The sequence below is a fragment of the Channa argus genome, chromosome 22 (assembly GCF_033026475.1).
Source record: "Channa argus isolate prfri chromosome 22, Channa argus male v1.0, whole genome shotgun sequence".
In the NCBI taxonomy this organism is placed as follows: domain Eukaryota; kingdom Metazoa; phylum Chordata; class Actinopteri; order Anabantiformes; family Channidae; genus Channa; species Channa argus.
Window position 1 is genome coordinate 6,053,018 of NC_090218.1, and position 17,601 is coordinate 6,070,618.

General features: G+C 36.9%; 4 protein-coding genes across 5 annotated transcripts; all 4 read left to right on the top strand.

Moving 5' to 3' along the window:
- Positions 1 to 1,656: 1,656 nt before the first annotated feature.
- On the top strand, positions 1,657 to 2,523 carry LOC137108204 (olfactory receptor 51F2-like). The gene has a single exon (XM_067492567.1). The coding sequence runs from the start codon at positions 1,657 to 1,659 to the stop codon at positions 2,521 to 2,523; it is 867 nt and encodes a 288-aa protein (XP_067348668.1).
- Positions 2,524 to 3,878: 1,355 nt separating this feature from the next.
- LOC137107923 (olfactory receptor 51F2-like) lies at positions 3,879 to 5,980 on the top strand. 2 transcript variants are annotated; one of them, XM_067492073.1, is made up of 2 exons: positions 3,879 to 3,900; positions 5,013 to 5,980. In XM_067492073.1, exons 1-2 carry the CDS (start codon positions 3,879 to 3,881, stop codon positions 5,978 to 5,980), a joined length of 990 nt encoding a protein of 329 aa, XP_067348174.1. The 2 variants fall into 2 exon arrangements, with proteins under 2 accessions (XP_067348174.1, XP_067348175.1); XM_067492074.1 differs by lacking the exon at positions 3,879 to 3,900 and adding an exon at positions 4,625 to 4,634 and having other exon boundaries at positions 5,007 to 5,980.
- A 3,568-nt stretch (positions 5,981 to 9,548) lies between these two features.
- Positions 9,549 to 10,385, top strand: LOC137108206 (olfactory receptor 1468-like). The gene has a single exon (XM_067492568.1). It carries the CDS (start codon positions 9,549 to 9,551, stop codon positions 10,383 to 10,385), a length of 837 nt encoding a protein of 278 aa, XP_067348669.1.
- A 2,356-nt stretch (positions 10,386 to 12,741) lies between these two features.
- Positions 12,742 to 13,770, top strand: LOC137108207 (olfactory receptor 1-like). The gene has a single exon (XM_067492569.1). The coding sequence runs from the start codon at positions 12,742 to 12,744 to the stop codon at positions 13,768 to 13,770; it is 1,029 nt and encodes a 342-aa protein (XP_067348670.1).
- Positions 13,771 to 17,601: the final 3,831 nt, after the last annotated feature.

Below are 17,601 nucleotides of genomic sequence, written 5' to 3' on the forward strand. Positions count from 1 at the left end.
GTGTGCGGACTTTCTTCAGTTTGTCCCTGGTGGGGAGCTAACACTAGCTAAATGGTTGACGGCTAACTGCACACTTCATGTTCTGTTTTCTGTCCGGCTCATAACTACCTTGTCTTCCACTTCATCCTTGGCTTGTCCCACTGACAAGCTTCACGTAGATTTTCCTTTTTGCCTGGTGTTTTTTCTTTGTTGATCACCCTGTTTGAACCCTGTATTTACCCTGTTCTCTCCCAGTCTCATTGGCAGATTGTCTCCCTGTGGTCATGGTAGCAACTTTGCCAGCCAGTTTTCTTGGACAGATTCCACAGTTGACCTGATCCAGTTTGACCTGCCTGTTTACCTCTCGCCTGTCTCAGTCTCTGTGTTTGATTTGGGCTTTGGGCTGTATTTGACTTAGGATTTGTATTGAAACTTTATACTAGCGTGAACCTTCTAGAGTCAGTTACTTCACAAGCAAGCGAGGAAATTACTCCTTTTCTGGTGTTCCTAATGTTGGTTACTGTCCAGTGTTCCCCAGCAGCCTCCAATGGCTGGAACACCACACAGACGGAAATCCTCTTCCTCCCACTCTGCTGGATCCCTTCCCCAATCTCATTCGCAAATATTTATTAAATCTTACATATTTTCTCACATTCTGTGTCTTAATGGGTCAATTTCCTTAAGAGCTTGGTCTCTCACACTTCAGAGTTATTATTCTGACTTTTTTCGTAAAAACAAACACTGCAAACCTGGTCCTTACAATGTGTACCTAATAAAGTGACTCGTATCGGCAAAGGAAGGGTGGATTTAATCTTCAGAGAAAATGTCAATAATAATTTGAGTGGTGGAAGGAGTACTCGGGTAAGTAATTTCTGACATAAATGAAAGCATCTCTTTCTAATTTTTATAATCATTGGAAGTAATAATCGTAATGAAATCCAAATTAAACTAATTGCACAGCCCTAACTCAACTTCCAGTTAACTAAGCCTGGATGAATGAGAACCTTCACTGACATGTGGTCAGTCAGATGGTATCAGTGTAGGAAGCTCTTTAAATTTGGTTAAGTAGGCAATAATATCTTTGTTGCTGGAAGAAGTACTCAGATAAATTTACCTACAACCAGCAAAAAGTCCTGTTAAACTATAACTGAATATAAATGTACACAATCTGGACATAGAGAGTGAGGTGGAAAAAACTAATACTGTTAAATATTATAAAATGGCTCTGAAAAAAATTCTAAAAATTCAAATTACAAATTATATTTTATAATGGCAGCAATAATAAGCTTTGTGTATATTGTACTGTCTGGGTGACATATTATTAAAATATATCAGAATCTCATTCATAATCATGTGACAGTGATGTACATTTCTGCTTTCCCACAATGAATGTGAAACCATATAAATAAGTGGTGTCCCACAGTAATTCTCACTTTAGGAAACTGCCCACTTGGTATTGTCTGATGCCATTTTGCCTACAATCATTCATCCCAAATTACTCATTGTGTTATGTTCAATTTTATATCTAGGTGAACATTTTTTATCATGGGCCCAGAAGTAAAGGCTGCCACCATACTGAATACCACATTTATTCGCCCAGCAACATTCTATGTTAATGGGTTTTCCAACATCCCTAATGTAAAGTATTTTTATTGTTTTCTGTGTTTCATCTACATAATGAGTGTTGTTGGGAATAGTTTCCTTATAGCTGTGATTTACCTGGTTAAGACTCTTCATACTGCTAAATACATGATTGTGTTCAGCCTGGCTTTGACAGATTTGTGTGGGAGCACTGCTCTCATCCCAAAAGTCTTAGACACATTTTTGTTTGACAGGAGAGAAATTGTCTATGAAGCTTGTTTAAGTTACATGTTCTTTGTTTGGTTCTTTGCAAGTGTGCAGTCATGGACACTTGTGACTATGGCTTATGACAGATTTATAGCGATTTCCTTTCCTTTGAGGTACCACAGAATTGTGACAAAACCAGCTACTGCTGCAGTTTTGCTGCTTGAATGGCTTGTTTCACTGGCTGTAATAGGATGCATGGCTGGACTAATTGATCGTCTCTCCTTCTGTGGATCACTGGTGATACAAAGCTTTTACTGTGATCATGGACCATTATATCGCCTGGCCTGCAATGACACATCCTTAAATTACATAATGGCATGTGTTCTCTTATTTATTGTCATCTGTATTCCCCTTATATTGATAGTTATGACATATGTTTGTATTGTCATAGCACTGAGCAGAATTGCATCAGGTGTAGAACGACTGAAAGCATTGAAAACTTGTACGTCTCACCTGATTCTTGTAGCTATTTTCTTCCTGCCGCTTGTGGGAACCAACTTAGCTGTAATGACATACATCCACCCTAATATTAGGATTGTTAACTCTACTTTGGCACACACCTTACCATCTCTGCTCAATCCCATCATTTACTCCTTAAAGACTGAAGAAGTGCTGAAGTCTATCAGGAATCTCTGCAAAAACATTAGATTAAGAAATAGGCTCTTTCAAAAAATTCCTTCATTATCACTGGTGTAGTGACTGTAAAAAGTAAGTAAAAATATCATGACATTAACAATGACATTCTGTAGTGTCTTGCAATTTACTCTGTTTTGTTGTTGCAAAGGCCACTGACCTGTCTTGGAAAATGACTCCATTATAATGATTATGATTTCCTTGCATGCCCGCTTTTAGTACATATTGTAAGGCTACATTTGTCTTTGAATTTCAAAGCATTTGGCTACTGTATCATAACATCATAGATCAGTTCTGTTTTTTGGGTCCCTCCAAACTGGGGGATTACGGGAATCGCCTACTTTGCCTAATAGTAAACTCTGTCTCTTTCCACAACTGTTTAAGGCAATATACAAAAGAAATACTAAGAGTTAGATTTTATTTTGTGTGTAAGAATATATTTCAGGGAAATAATTTCAGTGTGAGGCTTATGGAATTTTTACATTAGCTTCATTTCTGAATCAAAGCTTGTAAAGAAAACATGTTGATAACGAGGATGCCAAACTCAGTTGGCTATAACGTGTAAACCGATTTAATCAACATCTGTCTTCTGCTGCTTTGTATACAGTATATGTATTTATTTTATAGTGAGAATCTTTGAAACAAACTGTCTTTGAGAGTAAATTGTTTTCAGAATGTACAGTAGCTCTGGGATATGAACATCATTTAGGCTGCAAGTGAAACCTCTATGTTCTCAAGCTACACTGTAGAATATATCAAATGCATATCCTTCCCTTTAACACTAATCTTATTTTGATTAAATGTTGCTTGATGTGTAAATTATTAGTTTTAGATGGTTTACTGAATGAGTCAGTTAGTTCTTTGAATACAAAACCATCATATTAAGCAGAGACTGAAAAATTGCATGGGGTTAGGGACCCTTCATCAGGGTTTACACTGTTTTTTCGATATTTTTTACAATAAACAGCCATGACCTAATTGGACACATATTAAGTTTCCAAATAGATTTTTTTTTTTTTTACATTTTGAGCTTAATTGATTAAATGGTCTGCACTTATATAGCACTTTTCTACCTATTGGCACTCAAAGCACTTTACACTGCTTCTTATTCACCCATTCACACTCACAATCACACGCACACTCATACACCGATGAGGGAGCTGCTATGCAGCTGACCAATGCTCACCGGGAGCAACTAAGTTGGGGTTCAGTGTCTTACTCAAGGACAATTCAATTCGGATTGAATCAACAACTGCGAGATTGGTGGACAGCCGCTCTACCTTCCTGCGCCACAGTCGCCCACAAAGGTTTAGAGACACAGACACCATGTCAACTATGATCAAAAATCCTCAGTGTATTGTAGCAATGATTTGCGTCGTGGATGTTCTTTATTTCCGCATTGCGAACATCACCACTATATGAATCCAGTTTCCAGTCTGTGCGTCTGTTTGACTGAGCCTATGCACACATAGGCAGATGGCCAGAGATGTGGCTGTGTTGATTTGTGCGTCAGAATGTAATCGTAATGAAACCATCAGAAAACACTGTTATATTACTCAGATCTACTGGTATTGTTATTGTTGTTGGCCCCTCTCCATTCAGTCCGTATCCCCGTCGATTACTCTTTCTCTGTCTCGCTCTCTGACTCAGGGAGGAGAGGGCAACTGATCAAATACATGGTCCAGTCTCTATACATCTGACTGAGTGTCCATGTAAGTGTAAAAATTAGTAAAACAAGTGCAGCAGTGACAGGGTACCTTCATTCATAATTTGCATTGTAAATCATTATTGCATAAAGAACAGCAAACAATGTTGCTTTTGCTTTTTTTTAAAACCGATGCCGGGGCATGAACAGAGCTGCTCACATTAATTTACAATAAAAACTGGCTGACAACTGGCTGTCAGCCAACTGAGGCAGCAATTCTGAGGCGATACAGCTGTCTTGCCAATGTCTGTAATCTTAACGGATGAAAGGCTGGTTTTTCATAGGGAAGTAGGTCTTCAAAGTGGTAACTGGGCAACACTATTTCCAGGGGTGGAAGGTACAATAATCTCCAATGAGCAAAATGGTCTTACATTTTCTTACTGCACTTAACTACAGTTACATGACTCTAAATTCACACAGTCTAGGGTTCCACACTAAGGTTGGATAAAGTCTGTTGAAATGTCATATTGTCGAATGGCTGTGTGGAAAAGCATTTTTAATAATTGAAAATTGTAATTTTAAGAGTAATTATGTGCTTTATGTGTGATCAATGAAGAGTGTACTCAACTGCATCAGCACATCCATGACATTAAAAAATAGTATTTCAATCAAGATCATGTGACAGTCACCTGAATTTCTGCTGCCCCACAATGAAAGTGGAGCAATATAAATAACAGGTCTCTCACAGTACTTCTCACTTTAGGGAACTGCGCATTTGGCTTTGGCAGATGTCTGTTTGCTTTTAAGAATTTCCATCAGTCAGTTCTGTCATCCGGAATCATTCATTGTGCTATTTTCTCGTTTTACATCTAGGTAAACATTTTTATCATGGGCCCAGAAGTAAAAGCTGCCACCATACTGAATACCACATTTGTTCGCCCAGCAAAATTCTATCTTAATGGGTTTTCCAATATTCCTAATGTAAAGTATTTTTATTGCTTTCTGTGTTTCATCTACATAATGACTGTTGTTGGGAATAGTTTCCTTATAGCTGTGATTTACCTGGTCAAGACTCTTCATACTCCTAAATACATGATTGTTTTCAGCCTGGCTTTGACAGATTTATGTGGGAGCACTGCTCTCATCCCAAAAGTCTTTGACACATTTTTGTTTGACAGGAGAGAAATTGTCTATGAAGCTTGTTTAAGTTACATGTTCTTTGTTTGGTTCTTTGCAAGTGTGCAGTCATGGACACTTGTCACTATGGCTTATGACAGATTCTTAGCAATTTGTTTTCCTTTGAGGTACCACAGAATTGTGACCAAACCAGTTATTGCTGGAGTGATGGTGCTTGAATGGCTTGTTTCACTGGCTGTAATAGCATCCATGGCTGGATTAATTGATCGTCTCTCCTTCTGTGGATCTTTGGTGATACAAAGCTTTTACTGTGATCATGGACCATTATATCGCCTGGCCTGCAATGACACATCTTTAAATTACATTATGGCATATGTTCTCTTATTTTTGGTCATCTGTATTCCTCTTATATTGATAGTATTGACATACATTTGTATTTGCATAGCACTGAGCAGGATTGCCTCAGGTGTGGAACGATGGAAAGCACTGAAAACTTGTACGTCTCACCTGATTCTTGTGTCTATTTTTTTCCTGCCACTAATGGGAACCAACTTAGCTGTACTGACGTCCTACATCCACCCTAATGCCAGGATACTTAACTCTACTTTGACACACACCTTACCATCTCTGCTCAATCCCATCATTTACTCTTTAAAGACAGAAGAAGTGCGGAAGTCTATCAGGAAACTCTGCAAAAACAATAGGCTTAGAAACACTCAAAAAAATTCAAAAAAATGACACGTCACTCCTGTTTTGACAAAGTTAAAAGTGTTAAAATTGTACAACTATATTTTGTAGCGTTTTTATATAAACTAGTAAGTATTTGTACCAGTTTAATTTTATCTTGGCATTAACTGTGTTTTGGTGTTACAGTAGCCATATATTGGTCTACCTTACATAATGAAATCACATATCAACTAAATTCTTAACTTCACATATATCAACTGACTTCTTAAAATAGAAGTTGTTGGCAAAGGCTGGCAATTATAAGCAATATTTTTGTTTTATTAAAATAATAAAATGCAACTACAAAACACACTCATCTCTTTTTTGCCACCTTTCAACAAAACACATTTGGAATCTTATTTGTAATATTGGTCAGACTGAAAATATATCTGAGAGAAAAAAAAATATGATCTAGAGCAATGTTTAAAAAATAATAGACCAGCAGGTTTTTTTATATTGAATTTTACTAAGGCTTTGTGCATCTTATGGACAGAATGCCTTGGATTGAATAGATCCATTATTCACAAAGTCAAGCAAGTATTATTTTAGTTATACACATGCACACACACATATATAATCATATGTTGTTTGATCTTCTGGTAAAGGTTAACTCAGTTAATGATTCACTAGATTTAAAATAGATGCTGGTGTCAGCATGGTAAATGAATGATATTGTATTTTGATAAAATAGCCTCACAGTGTTAGACATTTGAGCCCTTACCTCTGAGAAACTCTGCATGTCCCTGAGCCTCATTTTTCTGCTACAGACTCTTCGTTAAAAGTGTAGATGAACAGCTGAGGGTGTGGTGCAGTCAAAGCAGCCTGGAACTCAACAGGCTCAAAACTGTGGCGATAACCTCTCCTGAAATCCACTGCACTCACCCCGACGCTGCCTTTCATCACCATATCCACCAGCACTGTGTCAACTATGGCAACTTTCTAATTCCTGGGGTGTTGGAACTTCCACACAATGTCCACTTGTGTTTGCCTTCCTTACATCATTATTACATTTTGTTCAGCTGTTACTCTCATTTTGTCTCTGGTTGCCATTTCTCTATTTATTGTCAGTGTTTGGTTTTCTGTTGAACGCATATTTTCCCAGACGGCTACCAACAACCAGTGTGTTTGTATACTTGGCAATTAAAGCTGAAATGTTCTTCCATGCATGAATGGGGTAACTGCAGGCAACTCACACAATCTAAGGGAGAACTCAAACCAGGGACCTGTGGTGTCTTGCAATTTACTCTGTTTTGGTGTTGCAAAGACCACTGACCTGTCTTGGAAAATGAATCCATTATATTGATTATGATTTCCTTGCATGCTCGCTTTGAGTACATATTGTAAGTAAGTGCAGAGTCGGCTACATTTGTCTTTGAATATCAAAGCATTTGGCTACTGTATCATAACATCATAGATCAGTTCTGTTTTTTGGGCCCCTCCAAACTGGGGGATTATGGGAATTGCCTACTTTGCTTAATAGTAAACTCTGTCTCTTTCCACAACTGTTTAAGGCAATATACAAAAGAAATACTAAGAGTTAGATTTTTTTGTCTGTGGTTGTGTGTAAGAATATCTCTCAGGGAAATAATTTCAGTGTGAGGCTTCTAGAATTTTTACATTAGCTTCATTTCTGAATCATAGCTTATAAAGAAAACATGTTGATAACGAGGATGCCAAACTCAGTTGGCTATAACGTGTAAACCGATTTAATCAACATCTGTCTTCTGCTGCTTTGTATACAGTATATGTATTTATTTTATAGTGAGAATCTTTGAAACAAACTGTCTTTGAGAGTAAATTGTTTTCAGAATGTACAGTAGCTCTGGGATATGAACATCATTTAGTTTGATGTTCATAACAGTTTGATGTTCAAAACAGTTTGTTTTTTTGTTTTTTTTATAGTTTTGAGAATAAACAGCCATGACCTAATTGGACACATATTTTAGACAGACATCAAGTTTCCAAATCGATTTTTTTTTTTGACATTTTAAGCTTAGGCTTAAAAGACTAAAGGTTTAGAGACACAGACACCATGTCAACTATCAAAGAAATATGTTTTAAATGAAAAGATGACAAATGTATTGTTGAACTGCAGAGTGTGGGAGCAGTCTGCAGTTTGTTCTCCTTAGTACAAGGTGAGTCTAGACAAGTAATATATGTGACCTACCACATGCTGTATGTAATGCATATACATGTAAAGAAGAGAGAACAAAATAGAAAAAAAAAACTGAAAATGTAAAAAGCATAATTATAGTCTCATCTTCAACATAGGTATTTTATACACTTTCTCGTAGTTATATGTAACTACAAGTAAACACCTGAGGGAGGTTAGTAAAAGCATCACCGGTGTCTCTTAAGTAACCAGACTGTAGTTATGATGGCCCGCAAGCAACAATTTTCTCAGACTGGATGAAGCTATTTAGATGCATAAAAAAATGAACAGAAAATATAAGGGGTGGAAGTAATACTCAGAGGCAATGAGCAAAATGTAAAAAAAAAGAGAAAAAAAGATTAAGCTACAGTCACACTAGGAACTTTGAATTGACACAGTTTAGACTTAAACAGAGAGGCTTTGGAATCTCTGTCAGTATTTATTATTATTTAATGTCTTCTGCGTGTATGCTTTAATATACCATTCATAATTCTATGCTCTTTGTACACTGTGCCAGTAATGAATAATTTACTATCTTGGTGAAAGTAGTTAATTGTTTCGAATGAATCAGCACATTCATGATATTGAAATATATCAGTATCTCATTCATAATCATATGACAGTCGCCTGCATTTCTGCTGCCCCACTGTGGAGCAATAGGAATATCAGCCATCTGAGAGTACTAGTCAGGGAAACTTCATGCAGTACTTGGTATTGTCTGATGTCAGTTTTCTTACAACACTTTCCATCAGTCAGCTGTGTCATCCTAAATTATTTATTATTTTATTTTCCCTTTTTCCAATGTTTTTTTCCCTTTTTCCAATGTCCAATGTTCCTACATTTTCTTACTGCACTGAACTACAGTTACATGACTCTAAATTCACACAGTCTAGGGTTCCACACTAAGGTTGGATAAAGTCTGTTGAAATGTCATATTTTCGAATGGCTGTGTGGAAAAGCAGTTTTAATAATTGAAAATTGTAATTTTAAGAGTAATTATGTGCTTTATGTGTGATCAATGAAGAGTGTACTCAACTGCATCAGCACATCCATGATATTAAAAAATAGTATTTCAATCAAGATCATGTGACAGTCACCTGAATATCTGCTGCCCCACAATGAAAGTGGAGCAATATAAATAACAGGTCTCTCACAGTACTTCTCACTTTAGGGAACTGCGCATTTGGCTTTGGCAGATGTCTGTTTGCTTTTAAGAATTTCCATCAGTCAGTTCTGTCATCCGGAATCATTCATTGTGCTATTTTCTCGTTTTACATCTAGGTAAACATTTTTATCATGGGCCCAGAAGTAAAAGCTGCCACCATACTGAATACCACATTTGTTCGCCCAGCAAAATTCTATCTTAATGGGTTTTCCAATATTCCTAATGTAAAGTATTTTTATTGCTTTCTGTGTTTCATCTACATAATGACTGTTGTTGGGAATAGTTTCCTTATAGCTGTGATTTACCTGGTCAAGACTCTTCATACTCCTAAATACATGATTGTGTTCAGCCTGGCTTTGACAGATTTGTGTGGCAGCACTGCTCTCATCCCAAAAGTCTTTGACACATTTTTGTTTGACAGGAGAGAAATTGTCTATGAAGCTTGTTTAAGTTACATGTTCTTTGTTTGGTTCTTTGCAAGTGTGCAGTCATGGACACTTGTCACTATGGCTTATGACAGATTCTTAGCAATTTGTTTTCCTTTGAGGTACCACAGAATTGTGACCAAACCAGTTATTGCTGGAGTGATGGTGCTTGAATGGCTTGTTTCACTGGCTGTAATAGGATGCATGGCTGGATTAATTGATCGTCTCTCCTTCTGTGGATCTTTGGAGATACAAAGCTTTTACTGTGATCATGGACCATTATATCGCCTGGCCTGCAATGACAGATATTTAAATTACATAATGGCATTTGTTGTCGTATTTATGGTCATCTGTATTCCTCTTATATTGATAGTATTGACATACATTTGTATTTGCATAGCACTGAGCAGGATTGCCTCAGGTGTGGAACGATGGAAAGCACTGAAAACTTGTACATCTCACCTGATTCTTGTGGCTATTTTTTTCCTGCCACTGATGGGAACCAACTTAGCTGTACTGACGTCCTACATCCACCCTAATGCCAGGATACTTAACTCTACTTTGACACACACCTTACCATCTCTGCTCAATCCCATCATTTACTCTTTAAAGACAGAAGAAGTGCTGAAGTCTATCAGGAAACTTTGCAAAAACATTAGGCTTAGAAACATTTAAAAAAAATTCAAAAAAATGACACGTCACTCCTGTTTTGATAAAGTAAAAAGTGTTAAAATTGTTCAACTATATTTTGTAGCATTTTTATATAAACTAGTAAGTATTAGTACCAGTTTAATTTTATATGTCTGTCTTGGCATTTACTATGTTTTGGTGTTACAGTAGCCATATATTAGTCTACCTTACATAATGAAATCACATATCAGCTGACTTCTTAAAATAGAAGTTGTTCGATAAAAGGCTGGCAATTATAAGCAATATTTTTGTTGGATGTAAATATTTAAAATATATTTACAAATGTTTTATTTAAATAATAAAATGCAACTACAAAACACAGTCATCTCTGTTTTGCCACCTTTCAACTAAACACATTTGGAATCTTATTTGTAATATTGGTCAGACTGAAAATATATCTGAGAGAAAAAAAAAAAGATCTAGAGCAATGTTTAAAAAATAATAGTCTTGACCAGCTGGATTGCTTATATTGAATTTCCCTAAGGCTTTGTGCATCTTATGGACAGAATGCCTTGGATTGAATAGATTGATAAAGTCAAGCAAGTATTATTTTAGTTATACACATGCACACGCACATATATAATCATATGTTGTTTGTTCTTCTGGTAAAGGTTAACTCAGTTAATGATTCAGAATATTTAATTTGATAAAATAGCCTCACAGTGTTAGACATTTGAGCCCTTACCTCTGAGAAACTCTGCATGTCCCTGAGCCTCATTTTTCTGCTACAGACTCTTCGTTAAAAGTGTAGATGAACAGCTGAGGGTGTGGTGCAGTCAAAGCAGCCTGGAACTGAACAGGCTCAAAACTGTGGCGATAACCTCTCCTGAAATCCACTGCACTCACCCCGACTCTGCCTTTCATCACCATATCCACCAGCACTGTGTCAACTATGGCAACTTTCTCATTTCTGGGGTGTTGGAACTTCCACACAATGTCCACTTGTGTTTGCCTTCCTTACATCATTATTACATTGTCTGCAGCTGTTACTCTAATTTTGTCTCTAGTTGCCATTTCTCTATTTATTGTCAGTGTTTGGTTTTCTGTTGAACGCATATTTTCCCAGACAGCTACCAACAACCAGTGTGTTTTTATTCTTGGCCATTAAAGCTGAATTGTTGTTCTATGCATGAATGAGGTAACTGCAGGAAACTCACACAATCTAAGGGAGAACTCAAACCAGGGACCTTCTAGCTGTGATGCAGCAGTGCTAACCATTCCACCACCATGCTGCCTGGAATGGGCACAGCTGACCAGGTGCACTCTGTAGATTCCACCTACCAAGACCTAATGGGAGACAAAAACAAATGGGCAAGGCAAGATAAGCCAACATGTCATGGCCGAGCCATTTCCTCTGCTCCCACTCTTTTTCTTCATCCTAACCCAAAGATCTTTCTGAGAGGGTTCAACTTTCTAAGGAGTCACTCTTGCATCTGCCAAAATGCCATAAATCGGCCTCTCTCCCCACTTCCGTCAGCTGTTATTTAAACACATGACTCAAGCTTCTTCAATCCCATCAATGTTCCACTCACTGGATCAATATTGCATGGGTCCAGCTTTTCTGTCTCCAGTCTGTTCCATCTACATCATTACTCAAACCTCCACTGCTCTAATTTGGATCTGTCCTCCATCCCTGCTTCTCATGTGCTTTTCCTGACTTCTTCACTTCCATATCACCACCGTGACAACACTGAATCATGAAATGATGTACGTCTTCTTTCCCTTGTTCCGTTTATCATATAGAGTTGAGTTCATATGGAGTTTACCCACAGAAACAAAATGTATTCACTCTAATTCCCCTACACGCTATGTAAATAAATATTTTGTTCCTGAGTTATTCTGTTATGTGTTTAACCACAATTGAATCTTCAATAGCAAACAACAGTATTTGAAAAAATAAAAAATAAAAAAAACATGCAGTTTGCCTAATGTTAATTCACAAACCAGCAAACTTACAGTATGCTGTAATTGTACTTGCAAACCTAAGGTTGCATTCCTTGTCTGACCTACTATGGCACTAGTACTGACTTAACATTTTAAAATCACCACAGAAATTCCGAACACAGGATGCAGCTCATGAATAGAAAGGTAGTGAAATGCCCGAAATAAGGTGCCTGTACCCTGCAACAGGTAACATGGAGAAGGAAAAGCTTAACAGTCTTGGCCATGTGACCGTGTTTGGTGTCCCAACATGTACAGGATACAGTATAAATATCAGTTCTCTCAGAGTAGGACCCATTTCAGGTAACTGAACACATTAGTTCCTATCCTGGAGCTGTGTTATCCTTTATTGTAGCTTATGTTATTTTCTTTTTTAAATCTAGGGAGACAAATATTCAAAATGAGTACAGATGATAAAGCTTCTACCATATTTAATGACACATTTGTTCGTCCTGTGTCGTTTTATGTCAGTGGCCTTTCAAATATTCCACATGTTCAGTATTACTATGTCTTCTTGAGTTTCATCTACACTGTGACTGTTGTTGGAAATGTTTTTCTCCTGTTAGTTATCTACCTGGTCAAGACTCTTCATACTCCCAAATACATGATTGTGTTCAACCTGGCTTTGACAGATTTGTGTGGGAGCACTGCTCTCATCCCAAAAGTCTTAGACACATTTTTGTTTGACAGGAGAGAAATTGTCTATGAGGCTTGTTTAAGTTACATGTTCTTTGTTGTCTTCTTTGGAGGTGTACAGTCAGTGACACTTGTCGCTTTGGCCTTTGACAGATTTATTGCCATTTGTTTTCCTTTGAGGTACCACAGTATTGTGACTAAACCAACTGTTGCTTTATCGCTGCTGTTCATGTGGCTGTTTGTATTGAGTATACTAGCAGCTACTGTTGGCTTAATTGATCGTCTCTCTTTCTGTGGATCCCTGGTGATACAAAGCTTTTTCTGTGATCATGGACCAGTGTATCATCTGGCCTGTAATGACACATCTTTAAATGACATAATGGCACTTAGTGTTGTTTTAGCAATAGTCTTTATGCCTCTTATATTGATAGCATTAACATATGTTTGTATTGGCATAGCACTGAGCAGGATTGCATCAGGGGTAGAACGATTGAAAGCACTGAAAACTTGTGCTTCTCACCTGATTCTTGTGGCTATTTTCTTTCTACCAGTCTTAGGCACAAACATAGCTATATGGACGTCCTACATCCACCCTAACGCCAGGATTATCAACTCTACTTTGACACACACCATACCATCTTTGCTCAATCCTATTATTTACTCTTTACAGACAGAGGAAGTGCTGAAGTCTATTAGGAAACTCTGCAAAAATAATAGGCTTTGCAACATAACACCATCCAGAAAGGTGACTTCGATATCACATAAAAAAAATGAATTTATTCCAGATTTTTAATAAAATCTTTTAATCAATGTATTTTTGTTTAATATCATTTACTGTATTTGCTGATTGGCTTGAGGAGCTCCATAAAGTCACTTAAGCACTGCACATAAGACTATGGCAGGAAAAGCACTGCAGACACTGAATTTTGTAAAAGGTCAACCAGTTCACATCAAGAAAGTATTGAAGAGACTGATACTGGACTTCCTCCGGCCTCTGGTGAAACATCTCTGGATCCCCTCCAGTTTGCTTATCATCCTCAACTGGCAGTGAAAGATGACCCCATCCACCTGCTACACCGCATCTACACCCACCTGGGTGACATAATGGCACGTCTTGTTCTTATAGCAATTGTCTTCATGTTTCTTTTTATTGATCGCACTAACATATGTTTATATTGTAATAGCACTGAGCAGGATTGCATCAGGAGTGGAACGACTGAAAGAACTAAAAACATATACTTTTCAGCTGATTCTTGTGGCTATTTTCTTTCTTCCACTTGTGGGAACCAACTTAGCTGTAATAACCTCTTACATCCACCCTAATGCCAGGATAGTTAACTCTACTTTGGCATGCACCGTACCATCTCTGCTCAATCCCATCATTTACTCTTTAAAGACTTAGGAGGTGTTGAACTCTATCAGAAAACTGTGCAAAAACATTAGGCTCATTATCATTGCTGTATTGACGATGAAAAAAGTGTCAAAATTATATCACTGTGATTTGTTTTATACACTACTGTAGTATCTACTAAGTACGTACATGTTTAACTTCAGTATTTTGTGGTGTCTTGCTATTTGCTATTTACTGATTTTATCTTGCAATAGCCATATATTGATCTGTCTTACAAAATGAAACCGGTAATTTCAACTGACTGGACATTTGTTAAAATATAACATGTTTGAGAAAAAGCTAAAATTATCAATATTTCTCTGTACAGTGCTTTAAAATGAGGATTTATAAAGTAACATATATATTAACAAAAGCTTTATTACAAATGTTAAAATAATGTGTTTATATATGTCCACACAGTGTCAGTGTTAATTTGGTGTTAATCTGGTATTTTTGTGGTGGCATTTTACCACGTTTATAGTGACACATATCTAACACTCAGTGCAATTTAGCTACACATTAGTGTTTTTTTTTACACTAAATAGACGCATGAATTTTCACCTCTAGTGTTAAACATTGAAAAACTCTCTGTGACATTTAATAACAATACATAGACACACTGATGTGGTCAAGAAATTAAATCACATTCCTCTCTTCCTTAAAAATGTCAAAAAGACTAAAGCAGACTTCCAAATCAAATCAGACTGAAGACCAAATCTGTATCAAAAGAAAACAAACTTTACTTTTTAAACATGGGGTGGTCAGTCAGGTACTACATTCATTTTTAGCTCTCCTAAAAAAAAAAAAAAAAAAGGAAGGATGTCACATTTTGGTGATTAGATTCAATAAAAATTACAATGAACAATAAATGGGAAATTTGGACCAGTGAGAACAATGGCACAATGCACATGCCCTCCCCTATACCATATGCACTTTGTAAATCAAAAGGTTTATAAAACTCCAGGCTATCAGCTTTAGTTACATCCTTTTCTAGTCAGCTTTCAAAAGCACAGCCTTGGAACACGGTTGTGCGCTGATAGTCAAGACAAACATGAGAAAAACTTTAATACATCTATCAACTTATTTGTAATCTAAAATGTTTTTTAACATAAGAACAAATAAAGTAATCAGTGCTGTCAACGACAGATGTGCAAGTAAAAACATATTTTCAATCCAATATTTAAAATCTTGATTTGAGTTTGTTTGTAGCTGGTTCATAAGTTACATGTGAAGTGCCTTCTACACTGACTGGGAAGTTTGACTATTGTCCATGTTGTCATCTTACATCAAAGCTGAATGAATTATATTAACTTTATCATATTTAAGCTTCAGCCCTTCAGACTTGTTTGTTCCTTTATCAGTGATGCCACGTCGCACAAACATTTAAAATTTATATTCTTAAATATAACAGCGAAAAACTTGCTATACTGCATATCCAAGCTCTACAAAGTCAAGACATTTTCAGTGCCCCACCTATTCCCTCCCTCCTCTGACTGCATGATTTCAAGGTTGAAAAAACAGTAAATGTAGACTGCCTTTGCTATTAGAGCTATCAGAAAACAATCCTGGAGAAATGGGCTGTGGCACACAGCCATCAGTCCTAAACCCCACACAGTGTCATGAGGGAAGCCAGGGGAAGAAGCGTGCAGCAGGATTTCTCACCTGTTATATACCCTGAGGAAGGGAGGAAGGCATCAACTCAAGTGCATAAGGGATGTTTGTATTTCCTTAACCTCCTTCAAAGAGAAATGATCTGTGCCTTGGACTGAACAATATTAGGTAGGGAAAAATTTAATGATTGACTAACACTGAGCAGTCATAGGCTGGATGTGAGCTGCTGTAACTTCCAAAAGACACCATCTGAAAGCTTATTTTATTTGAGTCAGTGTTTTAGCAAAAATTCTTTTTTTCTGGTAAAATATTTTATTTCAGTTTATGAATGTATTTCAAAACCAAAACCGAACCAGTTATTAACACATGATCGTAGCTGCCATGCAAGGTGCTGGCCTGATCCACCGGGAGCAGGTTATGGTTCAGTGCCTTGCCCAAGGACACTGACACGTGGACATAAGGAGCTAAGGATAGGATCACCAACCCAAGGATCAGAGGATAAACTTGGCCCAGTAGGTCTGTTTGAAAGGTTAAGAGCAAAACCTTGATGTTTTCTATCAGATTTTTTAAAAAGAAAAGAGAAAGACACACATACATTAACATAACATTAGGCTTAGAAACACTCAAAAACATTTAAAAAAATGACTCATCACTCCTGTATTGACAAAGTAAAAAGTGTTCAAATTGTATAACTATATTTTGTAATGTTTTTATATAAACTAGTAAGTATTAGTACCAGTTTAATTTTATATCTGTCTTGGCATTTACTGTGTTTTGGTGTTACAATAGCCATATATTGGTCTACCTTACACAATGAACTAATCAACTGACTTCTTAAAATAGAAGTTGTTTGATAAAAGGCTGGCAATTATAAGCAAAATTATTGTTGGATGTAAATATTTAAAATATATTTACAAACGTTTTATTAAAATAATAAAATGCAACTACAAAACACAGTCATCTCTGTTTTGCCACCTTTCAGCAAAACACATTTGGAATCTTATTTGTAATATTGGTCAGACTGAAAATATATCTGAGAGAAAAAAAAATTATCTAGAGCAATATTTAAAAAATAATAGTCTGGACCAGCAGGTTTGGATATATTGAATTTTACTTAGGCTTTGTGTATCCTATGGACAGAATGCCTTGGATTGAATAGATTGATAAAGTCAAGCAAGTATTATTTTAGTTATACACATGCACACGCACATATATAATCGTATGATGTGTGTTCTTCTGGTAAAGGTTAACTCAGTTAATGATTCACTAGATTTAAAATAGATGCTGTTATCACCATGGTAAATGAATGATTGTGTAATATTATAAAATAGCCTCACAGTGTTAGACATTTGAGCCCTTACCTCTGAGAAACTCTGCATGTCCCTGAGCCTCATTTTTCTGCTACAGACTCTTCGTTAAAAGTGTAGATGAACAGCTGAGGGTGTGGTGCAGTCAAAGCAGCCTGGAACTGAACAGGCTCAAAACTGTGGCGATAACCTCTCCTGAAATCCACTGCACTCACCCCGACTCTGCCTTTCATCACCATATCCACCAGCACTGTGTCAACTATGGCAACTTTCTAATTCCTGGGGTGTTGGAACTTCCACACAATGTCCACTTGTG

Coding starts and splice junctions, on each gene's coding strand:
- LOC137108206 (XM_067492568.1), top strand. CDS start 9,549: ATGACTGTTGTTGGGAATAGTTTCCTTATAGCTGTGATTTACCTGGTC.
- LOC137108207 (XM_067492569.1), top strand. CDS start 12,742: ATGAGTACAGATGATAAAGCTTCTACCATATTTAATGACACATTTGTT.
- LOC137107923 (XM_067492073.1), top strand. CDS start 3,879: ATGAATCCAGTTTCCAGTCTGT. Junction 3,901..5,012: donor GAATCCAGTTTCCAGTCTGT/GCGTCTGTTTGA, acceptor CAGAAGTAAAAG/CTGCCACCATACTGAATACC.
- LOC137108204 (XM_067492567.1), top strand. CDS start 1,657: ATGAGTGTTGTTGGGAATAGTTTCCTTATAGCTGTGATTTACCTGGTT.